At 35.3% G+C, this 13177-nt stretch overlaps 1 protein-coding gene and 1 long non-coding RNA gene across 2 annotated transcripts; one reads left to right on the top strand and one right to left on the bottom strand.

The window, feature by feature from the left end:
- Positions 1 to 4773: 4773 nt before the first annotated feature.
- Positions 4774 to 11148, bottom strand: LOC111608353. Its single transcript, XR_002752619.1, has 3 exons — positions 10786 to 11148; positions 8227 to 8372; positions 4774 to 6195 (listed from the first exon to the last, which is right to left on the bottom strand). It is a non-coding gene; the product is annotated as an uncharacterized LOC111608353 (long non-coding RNA).
- LOC102238417 (mucin-5AC-like) lies at positions 9640 to 13130 on the top strand. The gene is made up of 5 exons (XM_005809483.2): positions 9640 to 9771; positions 11159 to 11821; positions 11929 to 11973; positions 12058 to 12136; positions 12229 to 13130. Exons 1-5 carry the CDS (start codon positions 9693 to 9695, stop codon positions 12407 to 12409), a joined length of 1047 nt encoding a protein of 348 aa, XP_005809540.2. The 5' UTR covers positions 9640 to 9692; the 3' UTR covers positions 12410 to 13130.
- Positions 13131 to 13177: the final 47 nt, after the last annotated feature.

The following is a 13177-nucleotide window of genomic DNA, read 5'->3' as shown; positions in this document are numbered from 1 at the left end:
TGAAAAGTTCAAGGGGTAAAAATTACTTTTTGCAAGATTATGTATCAGAATATTCTTAATTTACATCAAATACAAAAGATAAGAATAGTGTTGGCCCCTTTACTGCTTTATGTTTATTCATCTAGGTTATAGAAAACACACAGGACACACAAAAGGTTGCAACTAAATGTCCATAATAACCTATCTATATGTATTATTTATCTTTTTTGCTATTTGCCAAGCAAATTTGATGGTAAATAGCAGATTGCCAGGGGTGGTTTGGCACCTTTTTGTGCCAACCCACAAAAAAGTGGTTTGGCATAGAACAATGTGGTCTAATGAAGCACTCCACCATGCTTTTCTTGCTTGAAAAGACCATAATTTTTTTTCCACAGTTTTCTTGGCACATGTGTTATAGTTACAATTATATGCTTTCAATCTGTGTCATTCAAGTCTTTTATTGGCACTGCAAAGATAGATGTTAAGGCACATTTAAAAGCAGCTTAAGTACAGCATGTAACTTTAGTTAAGACAACAGACATCTAAAAGCTCACTAATCTACTGAATACAGAAATCATTGTGACAAAGACAGATATATAGGTAATTCAATGCCTCAGAACAGACAAGCTTCTGTCAGTTTCAAATTGTTTTTTGTCTTTTTTTTCTGTTTGATTTTACTGAGTTACGAACATACTGAGCAAGATAGAAATACTATTTATCATCACTGCAGCAGTCAAAAGTGAACAGTTTTTGTTTTCGCCTTGGACACAACTCATTTAACCTGACAGCTTAAATATTTACATCTGTATTTTGAAAAATCACTTGGAATTCTTATAAATCATTATAATGAGATGTTGGAACATTTGATGTTGTCTGAAATAAACCAAATCTGAAGGTTTTTGAAAAAAAGAATGGTTACACTTCAGTCAGCATCTCATGAAAAGAAAGAAAAATGATCAAATAAATTCTTCTCAAAGACATGATGTAAATATTTCTGTTCAGACTTTGAGGTCTTAAACAAGTCTTCCCTTTTTTCAGTTACTGATTGAAAAAGGTGTTGGATTTTAATGAGAGTTAGGAAATATATTTAAGAAGTGTTCAGAGAGATTTACTTTTGATAATTAAAGTAGACGCCAAGGAACTGAACAAGTAACTAAACGGGAGCTTAAGGCAGCTAAGAGAAGGCTTTATTGTACACAAAGCAGACTATTGGTTTCAGAACAAGATGGTAATTGACTACCTGGTTTATTTAGGTTTTCCAAGTTCTTTTTACAATGTCATAACATGGCTGTTTTTTTTCAGTTTATACCAGATATACACAGAATATAAGGATGCATACACTTTTGTTTTCACAATGTCTGAAGATAAATTACACCAAACGTCTCTTGTTTTAGATCAGTTACAATTTCCAAAATATTTTCTATTTGCTAAATGCCACAATAATGAAAGAAGGAATGTCACGTAATTATTTATTAATGGCTTCAAAAGCAGAAGTTTATATACAGAATGATTAATATCTCTTTACACAATGAGAGAAAGCCCAGATGATGATATCATGGCTTTGGGAATTTCTAATAGATTATCTGAGACATTTGAGATAATTGGAGGCACACCTGTGGATTTTTTAAGGGCCACACCTGAAGCACGCTGCTTTCAGAATATTTCTCACTTTTGGAGACATATTCTCTAGTCTGATGAAATTAAAGTGGAACTGTTTAACAAAAATGGTCATCATTACATTTGGAAATAAAACAGGGATGCTTGTATTGTCTGTGAAGCATGGGAGTGACAGCATGATAATGTGAGACTGTTATTTTCATAAAATTGATGGAATAATTGGGACATAAACACTAGTGTGAGATGCTTCTGGAAGTAAATTCAAAAGGTTTGAAACAAGTCAGACAGTTTAAAAGACAGTTATGCGTGATTCTAAACAAATCTGTGTCAACTTCTGAATTAGTAGAAAGCTACAAAGAAATCACTACAAAATGTTTTTGCTGATTATTTCTGGCATTAAGCAAATAGAAATAATTTTGGTAATTGTAACTGACCTTAAAACAGGAAATGTTTAATTTGATTTACCTTCAGTGAGAAAAAAATATGTATATCTTTTTTTTATTGAGTGTATGTAAATATCTGGTTTCAACTGTATTTTCTGAAATCACTACTGAAGTCACACAGACATCTTCTAAGAAAATACAGGCATGCTTGTTGTACTTGTAAAACATTCAGTACAGACCAAAAGTTTGGACACACCTTTTAATTCAATGAGTTTCCTTTATTTTCATGACTACTGACATTGTAGATTCACACTGAAGGCATCAAAACTATGAATAACACATGTGGAAATATGCACTAAACAAAAAAGTGTAAAACAACTGAAAATACCCCTTATATTCTAGTTTCTTCAAAGTAGCAACCTTTTGCTGTGATCACTGCTTTGCACACACTCTGAATTTTCTTGATGAGCTTCAAGAGGTAGTCACCTGAAATAGTTTTCACTTCATAGGTGTGCTCTGTCAGGTTAATAAGTGGGATTTATTGCCTTATAAATAGTCATGAAAATAAAGAAAACCCATTTTAATTAGAAGGTGTGTCCAAACGTTTGGTCTGTACTGTATATGCATGCAACCAAATGCAAACCATTTCTTTTTATTACACATTTAAACAGGTTTGTTTCATGCACACTTGCCTTGACATGCTAACTGTGGGACCTCTTTCTTAAATGGCTGACGTGCGCTCTGATCAGGCACTCCTCTTATTGTTTACTTTGTTTCCTGATGGCATGACTCCAACTGTGGTTGACTGTAGAAATAATAGCTCCAAAAAACATTGTAAGCAGTGAGAACCATCACAGCAATATTTTTTTTTTCTGACAGAAGTCAAATAAGGTCAGGCCATTGGCAAAATAAGAGTTAAGATTTTACCAAGTTGCATTAGTGACATAAGTATTGGTCTTTTTGTGTTTTGGTAGCACATGATGATACAATAGGTTTCATACAGTTTACAATGACTGATGATTCTACATTTTGTGTGGAGTAAAATGGAATCAGTAACAATCTGAGAGAGAAAAAAACTAATATTGCAAATTACATGTAAATACTTTGAAGTGACCAAAGACAAAACACCGAATAACTAGATCACAAGAAAAGACAATGCATATCTCATCATATCTGTCATCATGGATTAGGATGCATGGGAAAGATACTTCTAACTTTAGCCGGAACAAGGAAATTGTAAACGCACAATTCTGCATCTACATGGAACATGTTCTCCGTGGAAAATGAAGTTATTCAAGGGAAATCATGTAGAACAAATTCTACAGACATCTATTCATCTGGAGAATATGAGGAAGAGATTCCAGATTTGACCGAAAATACAAACAATGCAGAACAAGTTTGGAAAATGTCATGACACGGAAGCTTGCCAATAAGAATACTGTTGTAGGAAAAATGACCACACAAATACGACAAAGAAAAAGAAAAACATTAAAATGAGAAAAATGTTAATTGACTCAGAAACGGTCTTAATGTATAAAGTTGATAACAAAAAACAACAAAAGATACAAAAAAATGCTATAATATATTTTTCAAAGAAAACACACAAATCAGACAAAAGTCTGAATATATGTGTGTGACAGTGTGTTTGTCACTTTTATTGGAAATCCATGCTGCTAATCCATACCTGGGGATTTGAGGTGGTGCAGCACCAACTTTAAAGGCTGTTGAGCTTTTTCTTTTTGGTTTTAAGTTGTTTAAAGTTATTACATCAGGTAGTCATAGCGAGAAAGATAACTTACTCTAGTTCTTTTTTCCATTGGCAATGCTCCTTCATCTTTGACTTTTCAAAGATAAACCTTCTCTAATAGAGCTGTCATTTTATCTACAGAGCAATGTCTGCAAGCTACCTTTGGAGCCATAACACATGGTTAAAAAAAACTGTCTGCTGCGCTTTTGCCTGATTTAAACCCTGACTGTTCCTGAAGCCAAGAGTTACATCAGTCTTGATGTCATTGAGCTCTGTTGAATTAAACAAAGTATCGTGCTTTATCAATCTCAACTTGTTTTCCTTAAGTTGTACTTTCCCACAGAAGGTCTAGATTCTGCATTAAGATTAAAAGTTAAATGTTTCTTTAGGTGTGGTGTTTTTGATTTATTGAAACTAATCAACTGCAATGCTTGTGAGCAAAAGTTGACACTTCCTTCAGCAGAACATAGAGACTTTGCCAGAATTAATCAAGCTCTACTCTCAGCAGGAGTCAAATCAGGTATTATTTTAAAACAAAATTCATTTCACCATGATTTTTGTTGCTTGAATTTGATTTCTGAAACATGTTGTCCATCCATCCATCCATCCATTAAAAAAACATTGTAATGCACAGATTTAGCAGTGATCCTTCATGCTGAGGGAAAGCTAAAGCGCTGCGCAGAAGTATTTGCCCTCTCTGGCAGCCTGTGGTGTAGTGGTGGAGCCTACGCCCCATATAACGAGGCTATAAGTGCCTGACACAGCCATCTGGGATTCACTTCCTAACCTTTCGATCTGTGCCGCATGTCGCCCCCACCTTCCTCTCTCTGCCCATTTTCTGCCTGATTGCTGTCAGTAAAAATCTTTAAAAATAATAAATGCTGTCTTATGGAATTTCTTCTGTTTTAGCATGTTCCAGATCACCAAACTAATTTTAAATTCAGACAAAGATAAACTGAGAAATTTTTTAAAAGCTAATAATTATTTCATCAGTAAAAGGAAAATGTTACTGAAAGCAAGCTTTCTTTTCCTCATTGGCTTTTAAGTCAGCTTGTTACAAGAAGTGTTTTCTGAAACCTCTGAGTTCAGTACAACTGATAGAGGCCATTTCTTGAGGAAACAACACATAAACAAAAAAAAAACTCAGCTGCAGCATGATAAAAGGTAGAATAGCCAGCACTTGTTTAGGCTTTATCTAATCTGAGAACTCCAATCTGGTTGACACTACAATCATTCATTCACCTGTGCACACGTCATCTCTCCTAGTTTGATTTATTCTAGACACTGTAGTCTAATCAGTGTTTGCCATCAACAAGAGAAGCATTGTTTTCCTTGAGTCTACATTTTATTGTTTATGTAACACTAATAAAATTTAAGTTTTATAAGTTTTACTAATTTCTTTTTATAAAACACAATTTATTCTTTGTGATTCTAAGATCATGTTAATGTGCAAATACTAGAACTTGGGCTATTAGACTGGATGTTACTCATCTGGTCCTTAATAAGCATTGGCAGGGTAAAAGCCATACCTTTTAAATTGGAATATTCAGCGTCTGGTGTTCTCATGAATTCCTTATAGCTATAGAGATCTTAAGAGCTCACCAAACCTATATTTATTAGATTTTTAATGGATGAGTCAGAACAAAATCACTAAAAATAAACCATTCCAACATGATGACTTAGAAATCAATTTAAAGGGACAGATTTATATATTTAAAAATTAAGACTTATAAGAAAGAAAGGTTTATCACAATCTTGGTATGTGATTCTCACTTAGTCACTAATTAGCCAGTCACTAATATCTCTAGAAGGGGATGCATGGTTAAAGATTATAAAGGATGCTTCTTTTGGAATAATGTGCTGAGGACTGATATGGGAGCTTTGCAGCTGCTGGCTGCATTGTTTCACAACAGGAAGTTTCTGGGTTCACCTCTCAACCAGGAACTTTCTGCATAAAGTTCATTTTTTTCCCTCTGCGTGAGTGGGTAGTCTGGTTTCCATCTGCAGATAGAAACTGCATGTCATTTTTATTGCCAAGGATGAGTAATAAAGACTTAAAATTTTATTACAGTGTTTTGTGACATTTATTGTTATAACACTAGAAGTCACAATGACATGATAATTGTGCTCATCAGGAGACATTTCTCGGATTTAGAGAAGGTTCTTCTACTTCTAAGCCTCACACCTTTTATGCATCATCTACATCTATCAAGTCCATTAACTTTGATTGTTTGTTTTCGCTCTGTTTATTTTGTCTGTTCAAAGAAGTTTCACTTGGCCTGTTTTTTCTCCTTAAAGGTGGCACCTTCCTGGAGGGTGGCCAACTATTGTGGCCATTATTTACGGTCGGTTTTTATAGATGAAACACACAGCATGTTTGTCCAGAGCGAGAAATTGCTGTAAAGGCAGCGCTTGATGCAGTCAGCTGGATTTCCTCCGATGTAGCATTCACACTCAGCTTTTCACCATCTGGGAGAATTAGAAAGAGGCAGTGATATTTTAAACATAGTCAAGACACACCATATGGTTGCCAACATAAATCATTAAGGGTAATCCCTGTCATTTGCCTCCCATGTAAACAGATCATTTTCTTTGCTGCCAGGCAGCGCGGGATGATTTGGCAAGTTAAAATTGCATCCAGCAGCTGACACAACTGAGTGAAATGGAAGGACGTGGATCTAATAAAGTGCTGTATTTTATTTTGTGGTTTCTGTTTACACTCGTTCCCTTTCCTCCCACTCTCCTGTAGCTACAGTACTAATGGATTAAACTTTTTGAAAGCACAGAGGTGAGACATTCAAGTATTTTTTTGTATAACCTTATATGTAAAACAGTTATTACAAGCTCTTATTTTTCAGAAATGTTTACAGTGATCCAGGATTTGCATGCTGCCTCTGATTTTTAATGCAGGTCACTGACAAACTGGACCCCTAATATTTCTCCCTCTTTTTCACAGTGGTAGCAAATTTGAGTGCTGCTGTTCACAGGTCACTGGGCTCAGTTGCCTCGGGATTTTGGACATTGGAACAATGTTAGCTTCCATGAAACATGAGATAACGGTGAAGCAGAGGATGAGGGAGGACAGCTGCTAATTGGCTTGGAAAGGCCATTGGACATGCCCTTGAAGGGTTCCTGCAAGTGTTTATCAATTCATATAATTCATTATGCAAGAACGGGAAAAGGGACTTTTTTCGTCTTATCTTCTATATTCAGTCTGAAACTTTATGATAATGGCTAGAAGAATTCACATGAGAAAATGATGTGTATGCTAAAATGTAGACCCTTAAAAATAAGCTGTTTGGCCAAATGTGCTTGTGGACAGACACTGCTTTTGAGAAACTGGCTTTTTGCTTTCCATCGCTTAAATATAATGAATTTTTAATGAAAAACATCATAACCCGGGGGGCTATGTGTTTGCTGCTTCAGATCCAAGCCTGCTTTTGAAAACTGAAAAAACTGTTCAGGCAAAATTAAATACTGCTTCAAGTCCAAACATCTGAAGTCTGTAGAAAAAGGATTGTGCCATTACCATTTCACCCAAATCTCAGATGAACCTTTGAAGTTTGGGTCTTGAGGTTACATCTCAAATGGATCAACCTTCTGATGTTTTAAATTCTTACAATTCTGACATTTCTACACAATGTACTTGTTTAAGTAATGCAATGGTCAGTTTATCCATCACAATGCCGTGTTTTAACTTGAATATTGTAGATCATCATCAAAGAAATAAAATTATAAAATAAACATATTTAATCCACAAAATATTCACTATGTTGAGGAAATAAGAAGTTATTTTTATTTTATAAATAATAATTCCATTTTTTAATGGTGAAAAGTTAGCTGCACCTTCATAGGGCAACAAGAAAATGGAACTACTGCCCAAACCTAATGAGTACTTGGGTCCTTCTAATCCGATAAATGCGACAGTGACTTTGTTTCTCATCTGTTCATGAAGGCCGTCAGATCAAGGCATAATGTGTTTACATATTTTATCCTTATTGTATCACAAGTTCAGTTTAATCGATCGCTTTATTCTAACTGTCTGGCAGAAAGCAGGCCTGCGTATGGGTATTTAACAGAAGGCAATTACTTCCAGGTTTGTCTTTTTCTTTCTTTATAACATATCATTGTTCTGAAACATTTAAGTGCGGAACAAAGCTAAAACAAAAGAATTCCACAAGCGCCTGCGTTGAATGTAACATTACTCTATTTCCTCATGCTTTACATCACAGGACTTATTTTTTTCCTGTGTGACGTAATTTGAAATCTATCTTGTATTACATACTGACTAGACAACCATGAAGTGAGCCTGACTGAGAATCACAGCAGAGTCTAGCCACAGAGAACTTACCATTACACCCATGTAAAGGCGAGTATTGCGCCTGAACCTATTCATTATGTTGTGCATCACAGCTAATATGCTGTAAAATTCCATTCTTTCCGGTGGCAGAAAGCAGAGCCTGTGCTGGGTGTGGAATACAAGCTTGGACAAGCACTCACCCACTCATGCTGAGTAATTCATGACGCATGTCGCAACTTCATGTATGAGCCAGATAGCCTGAAGCTGCAGCTCTTCTGTGACGCTTCAGTTTTGTCAAGTGCAAGCGTATCACAACAGCCATTATGTAGTATACAGTACACACAACCTGCAGGGGGATGATAAAGAGCTGAGTTTGTGGCAAAACTTTTCAAGCTAAGTCAAAAATCACAGCTTTAAAGGGTTAGAAGCAAAGGCAAGGGAAAATGGGGAATTTAAGTTCCTGTGTCTTCTGTGACATGAGAAGGACAGAAGACGGAATAATAAGAAAATGCAATGAGATGGGTGTGTTGTTTGATGTGTCTCCAAAACTGAACATAATTTATGATGTGCTGAAGACTTGAACAGTCAATATAGAGAGAGCATGCACTTTTGTTAAAGCAGTTTCACACAGTTTCAGGCATAGTTTCAATGTGTTTCCCATACCCTAATTAAAATGCTACATAAAGTGGAGTACTTATCATCACTCATCAGGTCGCTAAATATGCAAATATATTTTCTTATGTCAAGCCTAACTTGCAGCTGAATCTTGTTGCCAGTTTCTACGGTGACAACAAAGGCAACATGCATCATGATTTTAGCATAAACAGTTTTTATTGTAAGATTACATTCTTGTTTGCCAAATTATGCAATGGGTTTTTCCAATTCGTCAGAAAAAAAATTGGAAGAAGAGATAAGCTTGTTCACAAAAGCTAATTTGCTGAAGAAGAGTGGACAGGAAGAAATCTTGAAGTATGCTGCTGCTTGTATCATCTCAGCAAACTCCCTTTATAAGCGTAAATGTACTTTCCAACTCCAATATTATGTGATCACCACAGTGCCTGTATGTGTTAGTTCCTGTTCCTTTTTGTCCTTTGTGTAATTTCAGTTTTGTTTTTGTCTCTGACACTATTGTTTAAAGACAATCTGGGTGTTGAACCTGTTTTAAGTCCAAAACGTTAGTGTATTATATCACTTTTCATTGTTATTCACAGCTGTTTTAAACTTGGGACTATATGCGACATACATCAGAAAAAGGAGTATAATAAATATATATTTATTTTATTAACTACCATTAAGAATACAAAAACAGATCAAAGAGCTGTTTAACTTATCTTTTTTGAAGTAATTTTTCCTATATGAAAGATGACAAAGCCTTACGGCATGTTTTGTGGTGTTTCTTTGCATATTCTTTAATGTTGTACAACCAAAAGGAAACAGGAATTTTTTATCATGTGCATTTTGTCATGTTCTGCCTAAGGAGGAAGGAAAAAGCGTGAGAAAGTGAGTGGAGGAGGTGCTTTCATAAACAGGTGTGTCTACCTTCCTGAGTGCTTGTCTGTTACCTTATCTCTGACGTGATACCATCTGCTAGTATATAAAGCAGAGGCTTGATACATTCGCTTCAGATTCACACTTACAAAGTTCAAGCTTGCTAATTGTTGACTTCATGAACATGAAGATGAGGAATCTTCTTCCAGCTGTTTTTTTTGGACTTCTTGCCTTGATCCACTCCTCACCTATCGACTGTAAGATATATATTTCTTTCTATAATATTTAATTTTCAAATCAATAATATATTATTAGAATATTGTTGATGATAAAATTGTAACAATTCATTGAGAAGTAAAAAAAAATAGCTTTAAGAGATTGTCACTTAATTCTGAACATGCTTTAGTATGCCAAAGCAAATAAATTTTTTTATTCTATAGTAGGTAGTCTTTTAACTTTACACTGTGACTCAGCATGTAGCCAGAATTCTCTGTGTATTTTAGCTCTAACTCCTGCACGAGTCATATTTCTTAGCTGCTGCTCAAATCTCAACGCCACCCCCAGAGAACACACAGAGGGCTTTGTAAAAAAAAATTGTGAGCTGCTCTAGGAGGTGCATTTATGTGTTGATCTTGATTACTGTGAAACCAAATATCAGAAAATAGTTGTTACACGAGTTTGGGCAACAACTAATCTCAGAGGGGGGATACACCTTATCTGAACATGACTGAGCAAAAAAAGAAAAAGAGCACTATTTAAAGTTAAGGCCCTTAACTTTCATTTATTTTTTAATGTAACAGACCAGGTTATTGTTTTCAGTGATGGAGAGTTTCCTACCTTTTTTGCATTAGTATAGGTATTGTTATCTAATATCTAAAAGTATTAATGCAATATCTTTTAAATTTTACCATCAATTTGTTGATAAAACAATTGATGTAAAATAATCCTTCAACCTTTTAGCTATGTAAAAATGAGCAATGAAGAGAACAAACAAAATAAATAAAAATGTCATAAATGTGAATTCTGACTCCTCACCATCAGTGACTATGAGTCAGGGTATGGTGAGACAATTGTCTGTTGCCAAAAAATAATCTCTGAAATGTTGCAACAATAAGACATTATTAAACACAAATTGAAATGTCACTTTTGCAACTTAAACAAAGAAATCCATATAAATGAGAAGCAAACTTTTATCTTCTAAAAATGTAAATAGCATGTAATAATTCACAAATTTACATTTGTAAGGACAAAACAAACATTAGCATGCTTACCAGTGAGCTTGCTCCATTATTTGTCCTATTGCCTTCTCTTTAACAATTATGCTTTTCTAGTAAAAGTCAAGTAACTTCATTAGTCATTATTGTACCGATGAAGTAGGTGTGTCAAATTTTCAGAATGATGCTTTGTCAAAGCGCCAGTCTCTTTTGTTACCCAGATATTAGTCACACAGGTTAATCACCATTAACCTGTGTGACTAGTTCCCACCACACCTCATGTCAAAGAAGAGTGTAAAACAAGCTAACACTAGAACTCATGGTTCAAGGTTGTAATACATAAAAGAGCTTATTAACTTTCCTTTCCATTCATGTCAGGACCAGTTTATAAATATATCAGTTTATCCATAGATTTTTCTCTTTGTTCTAGCTATGACCCAGATCCCTGCCAGGCCAGAGGAGGACGTTCTAGAAGAGGCCATGACTGATGGGTTCCTTGTTGAACACTTTGCTGGCCCCTCATTCACAACTGAGCCACCCAAAATAAATACAACAGTTCAGGCATCCCAGGCATCTTTGGAAATCTTACCTGAGGGCAGCGGTTTCTACCCTACTTCTACAACTGACTCACACAAAACGACCACAAACAACTTGCAGACATTCTTTGTTGACCCAAGCGAGGGCAGTGGTTTCCTCGGGACACCTACGTCACCAACAACTGAAACACCTGAAATCACTAGAACTATTTCTCCATCTCCACAAGTGACCTTAGAAACCCCAGTTGAGGGAAGTAGCTTCACTGAATCCCCTACAACAGAATCATCGAAGCTATCTACAATGATTCAACAGACGAGCACAGATTTCCTAGCAGATGTTGATGGGGAGAGTTCAGTTTTCAGTTTAGGTCCCACAACAACATCTCCGAGTGCTTCAACTGCATCAACCCCTACCTCCACAATGGAGTCTGTGGAATCACCATCCATTGAAGATTCTATAAGGCCAATAGGCAGTAACTTTAACAGAATATTGAGAACAAATCAAGATGAGGTCTTTACCGATGGAGTTTCAACAGAACAAGTTCATCGCCCCCATGGTAAATTTTCTGTAAATAATTATGATTATACATAAATTAAATATTTGATAGAACAGCATTGTATTGTCCTAGAGAGTGTTTAATTCTAAGTTGTTCTGTTTCTTAAGAATCAACAGAAGATGAAAGCATGCACAAAGGACACAGCACACCTGGTAAGTTTAGGCATAGTTTGTAATATATAATATATTTGTGGCTCATTAATGCTATTAAAATAACCAATTTTCCCATTTGTACAGGTTGGATCATCATCCTTGCATTTCTAGTTGCTCTGGCTGCACTTATAGCTCTTTGCGCTGCCATTGCTACCAGAGAGAAGTAAGACCTAATTGTTAGAATACCAATCACTATTTTTACTTCTACACTCTTTAAGTGCTGAACTAATTTTTTGTTGACTTCCTAATGTGTAGATGGAATGGTCCACAGCAGACATCTGAGACAACTGAGAAGAAAACTAATGCTTCGAACCAGAAGAGGGAGCAGGAGATGCAGACTTTCCTGCACAAAGAAGAGCCCAAAGAGAATGGAATGGAAACTGAGTACACGGTTATTCCACTGGACGATCTTGCTGACCATTATTCACAAGACTGAGTTTGAGAGACCAACCCTATGCAGACTCAGCTGTTAATCATAAGACTGTTTCTTAAAGAATATAAAATTTGAACAGAGGAACAAAACTTGACAGAATTGTTTTTTTGATCAGAATTTTTTTTCTGGACTTTATCTGGCAGTCAAAATTGTGTTCTGTTTTTCTTTTTTCTTATTTTTTAATGATGCCTTTCAAAAGCTTTAATGAGATCTGTTCTTGAAACGTAAAAAAAAAGAAAAATTGCTGAGATATTTATTGCCATATTCAACTTTTTTTATTACTTGTAAGATAGACAACCGTTCATGTGTGGTGCACAAATATAGTTTATTTCATTTCAACAAGGAAAGATTTTACAATGTATATTATTTTTTTCCTCTTTTTTTTTACTTTCTTACAATTTTATTTTTTTAAATGTGTATTTGTTTTAATATTATTTGAGAGTCTTGACAGTAATCTTATTGAATAATGTATTGTGAGTTCTAACTTATATGAAACTGCTCTGCTGCTTTCCCATTTTCATTTTGCAAGCTGGGAGCTCAGCTTGCTAACTCCACTGCTCTTCCTTCTCCCACACAGCACTTCAAAGGTTGTGAAATGCACTTGCAGAATATTCATTGCATCCCACGTCAAACAGGAAATAAACACAACAGAAACACATCGGTAAATATTTATCTGTGTTTTTATTTAATATGTACACACATGTATTAAAAGATTTACGCACACTATTTTCTGGACAAATCCTTCAGTACAAGTCCATTCAGTTCTGTTTG

Source organism: Xiphophorus maculatus, chromosome 4, assembly GCF_002775205.1.
Source record: "Xiphophorus maculatus strain JP 163 A chromosome 4, X_maculatus-5.0-male, whole genome shotgun sequence".
Taxonomy (NCBI): domain Eukaryota; kingdom Metazoa; phylum Chordata; class Actinopteri; order Cyprinodontiformes; family Poeciliidae; genus Xiphophorus; species Xiphophorus maculatus.
Note: the sequence above shows the minus strand (reverse complement) of the source record. Positions and strands in the feature narration are given on the sequence as shown.

Bases quoted from the DNA above. Each gene is read 5' to 3' on its own strand.
- LOC102238417 (XM_005809483.2), top strand. From the start codon at position 9,693: ATGAACATGAAGATGAGGAATCTTCTTCCAGCTGTTTTTTTTGGACTT. The intron at 11,822-11,928 runs GTAAATTTTCTG...CTGTTTCTTAAG, and splicing joins ACAAGTTCATCGCCCCCATG to AATCAACAGAAGATGAAAGC. The intron at 12,137-12,228 runs GTAAGACCTAAT...CCTAATGTGTAG, and splicing joins GCCATTGCTACCAGAGAGAA to ATGGAATGGTCCACAGCAGA.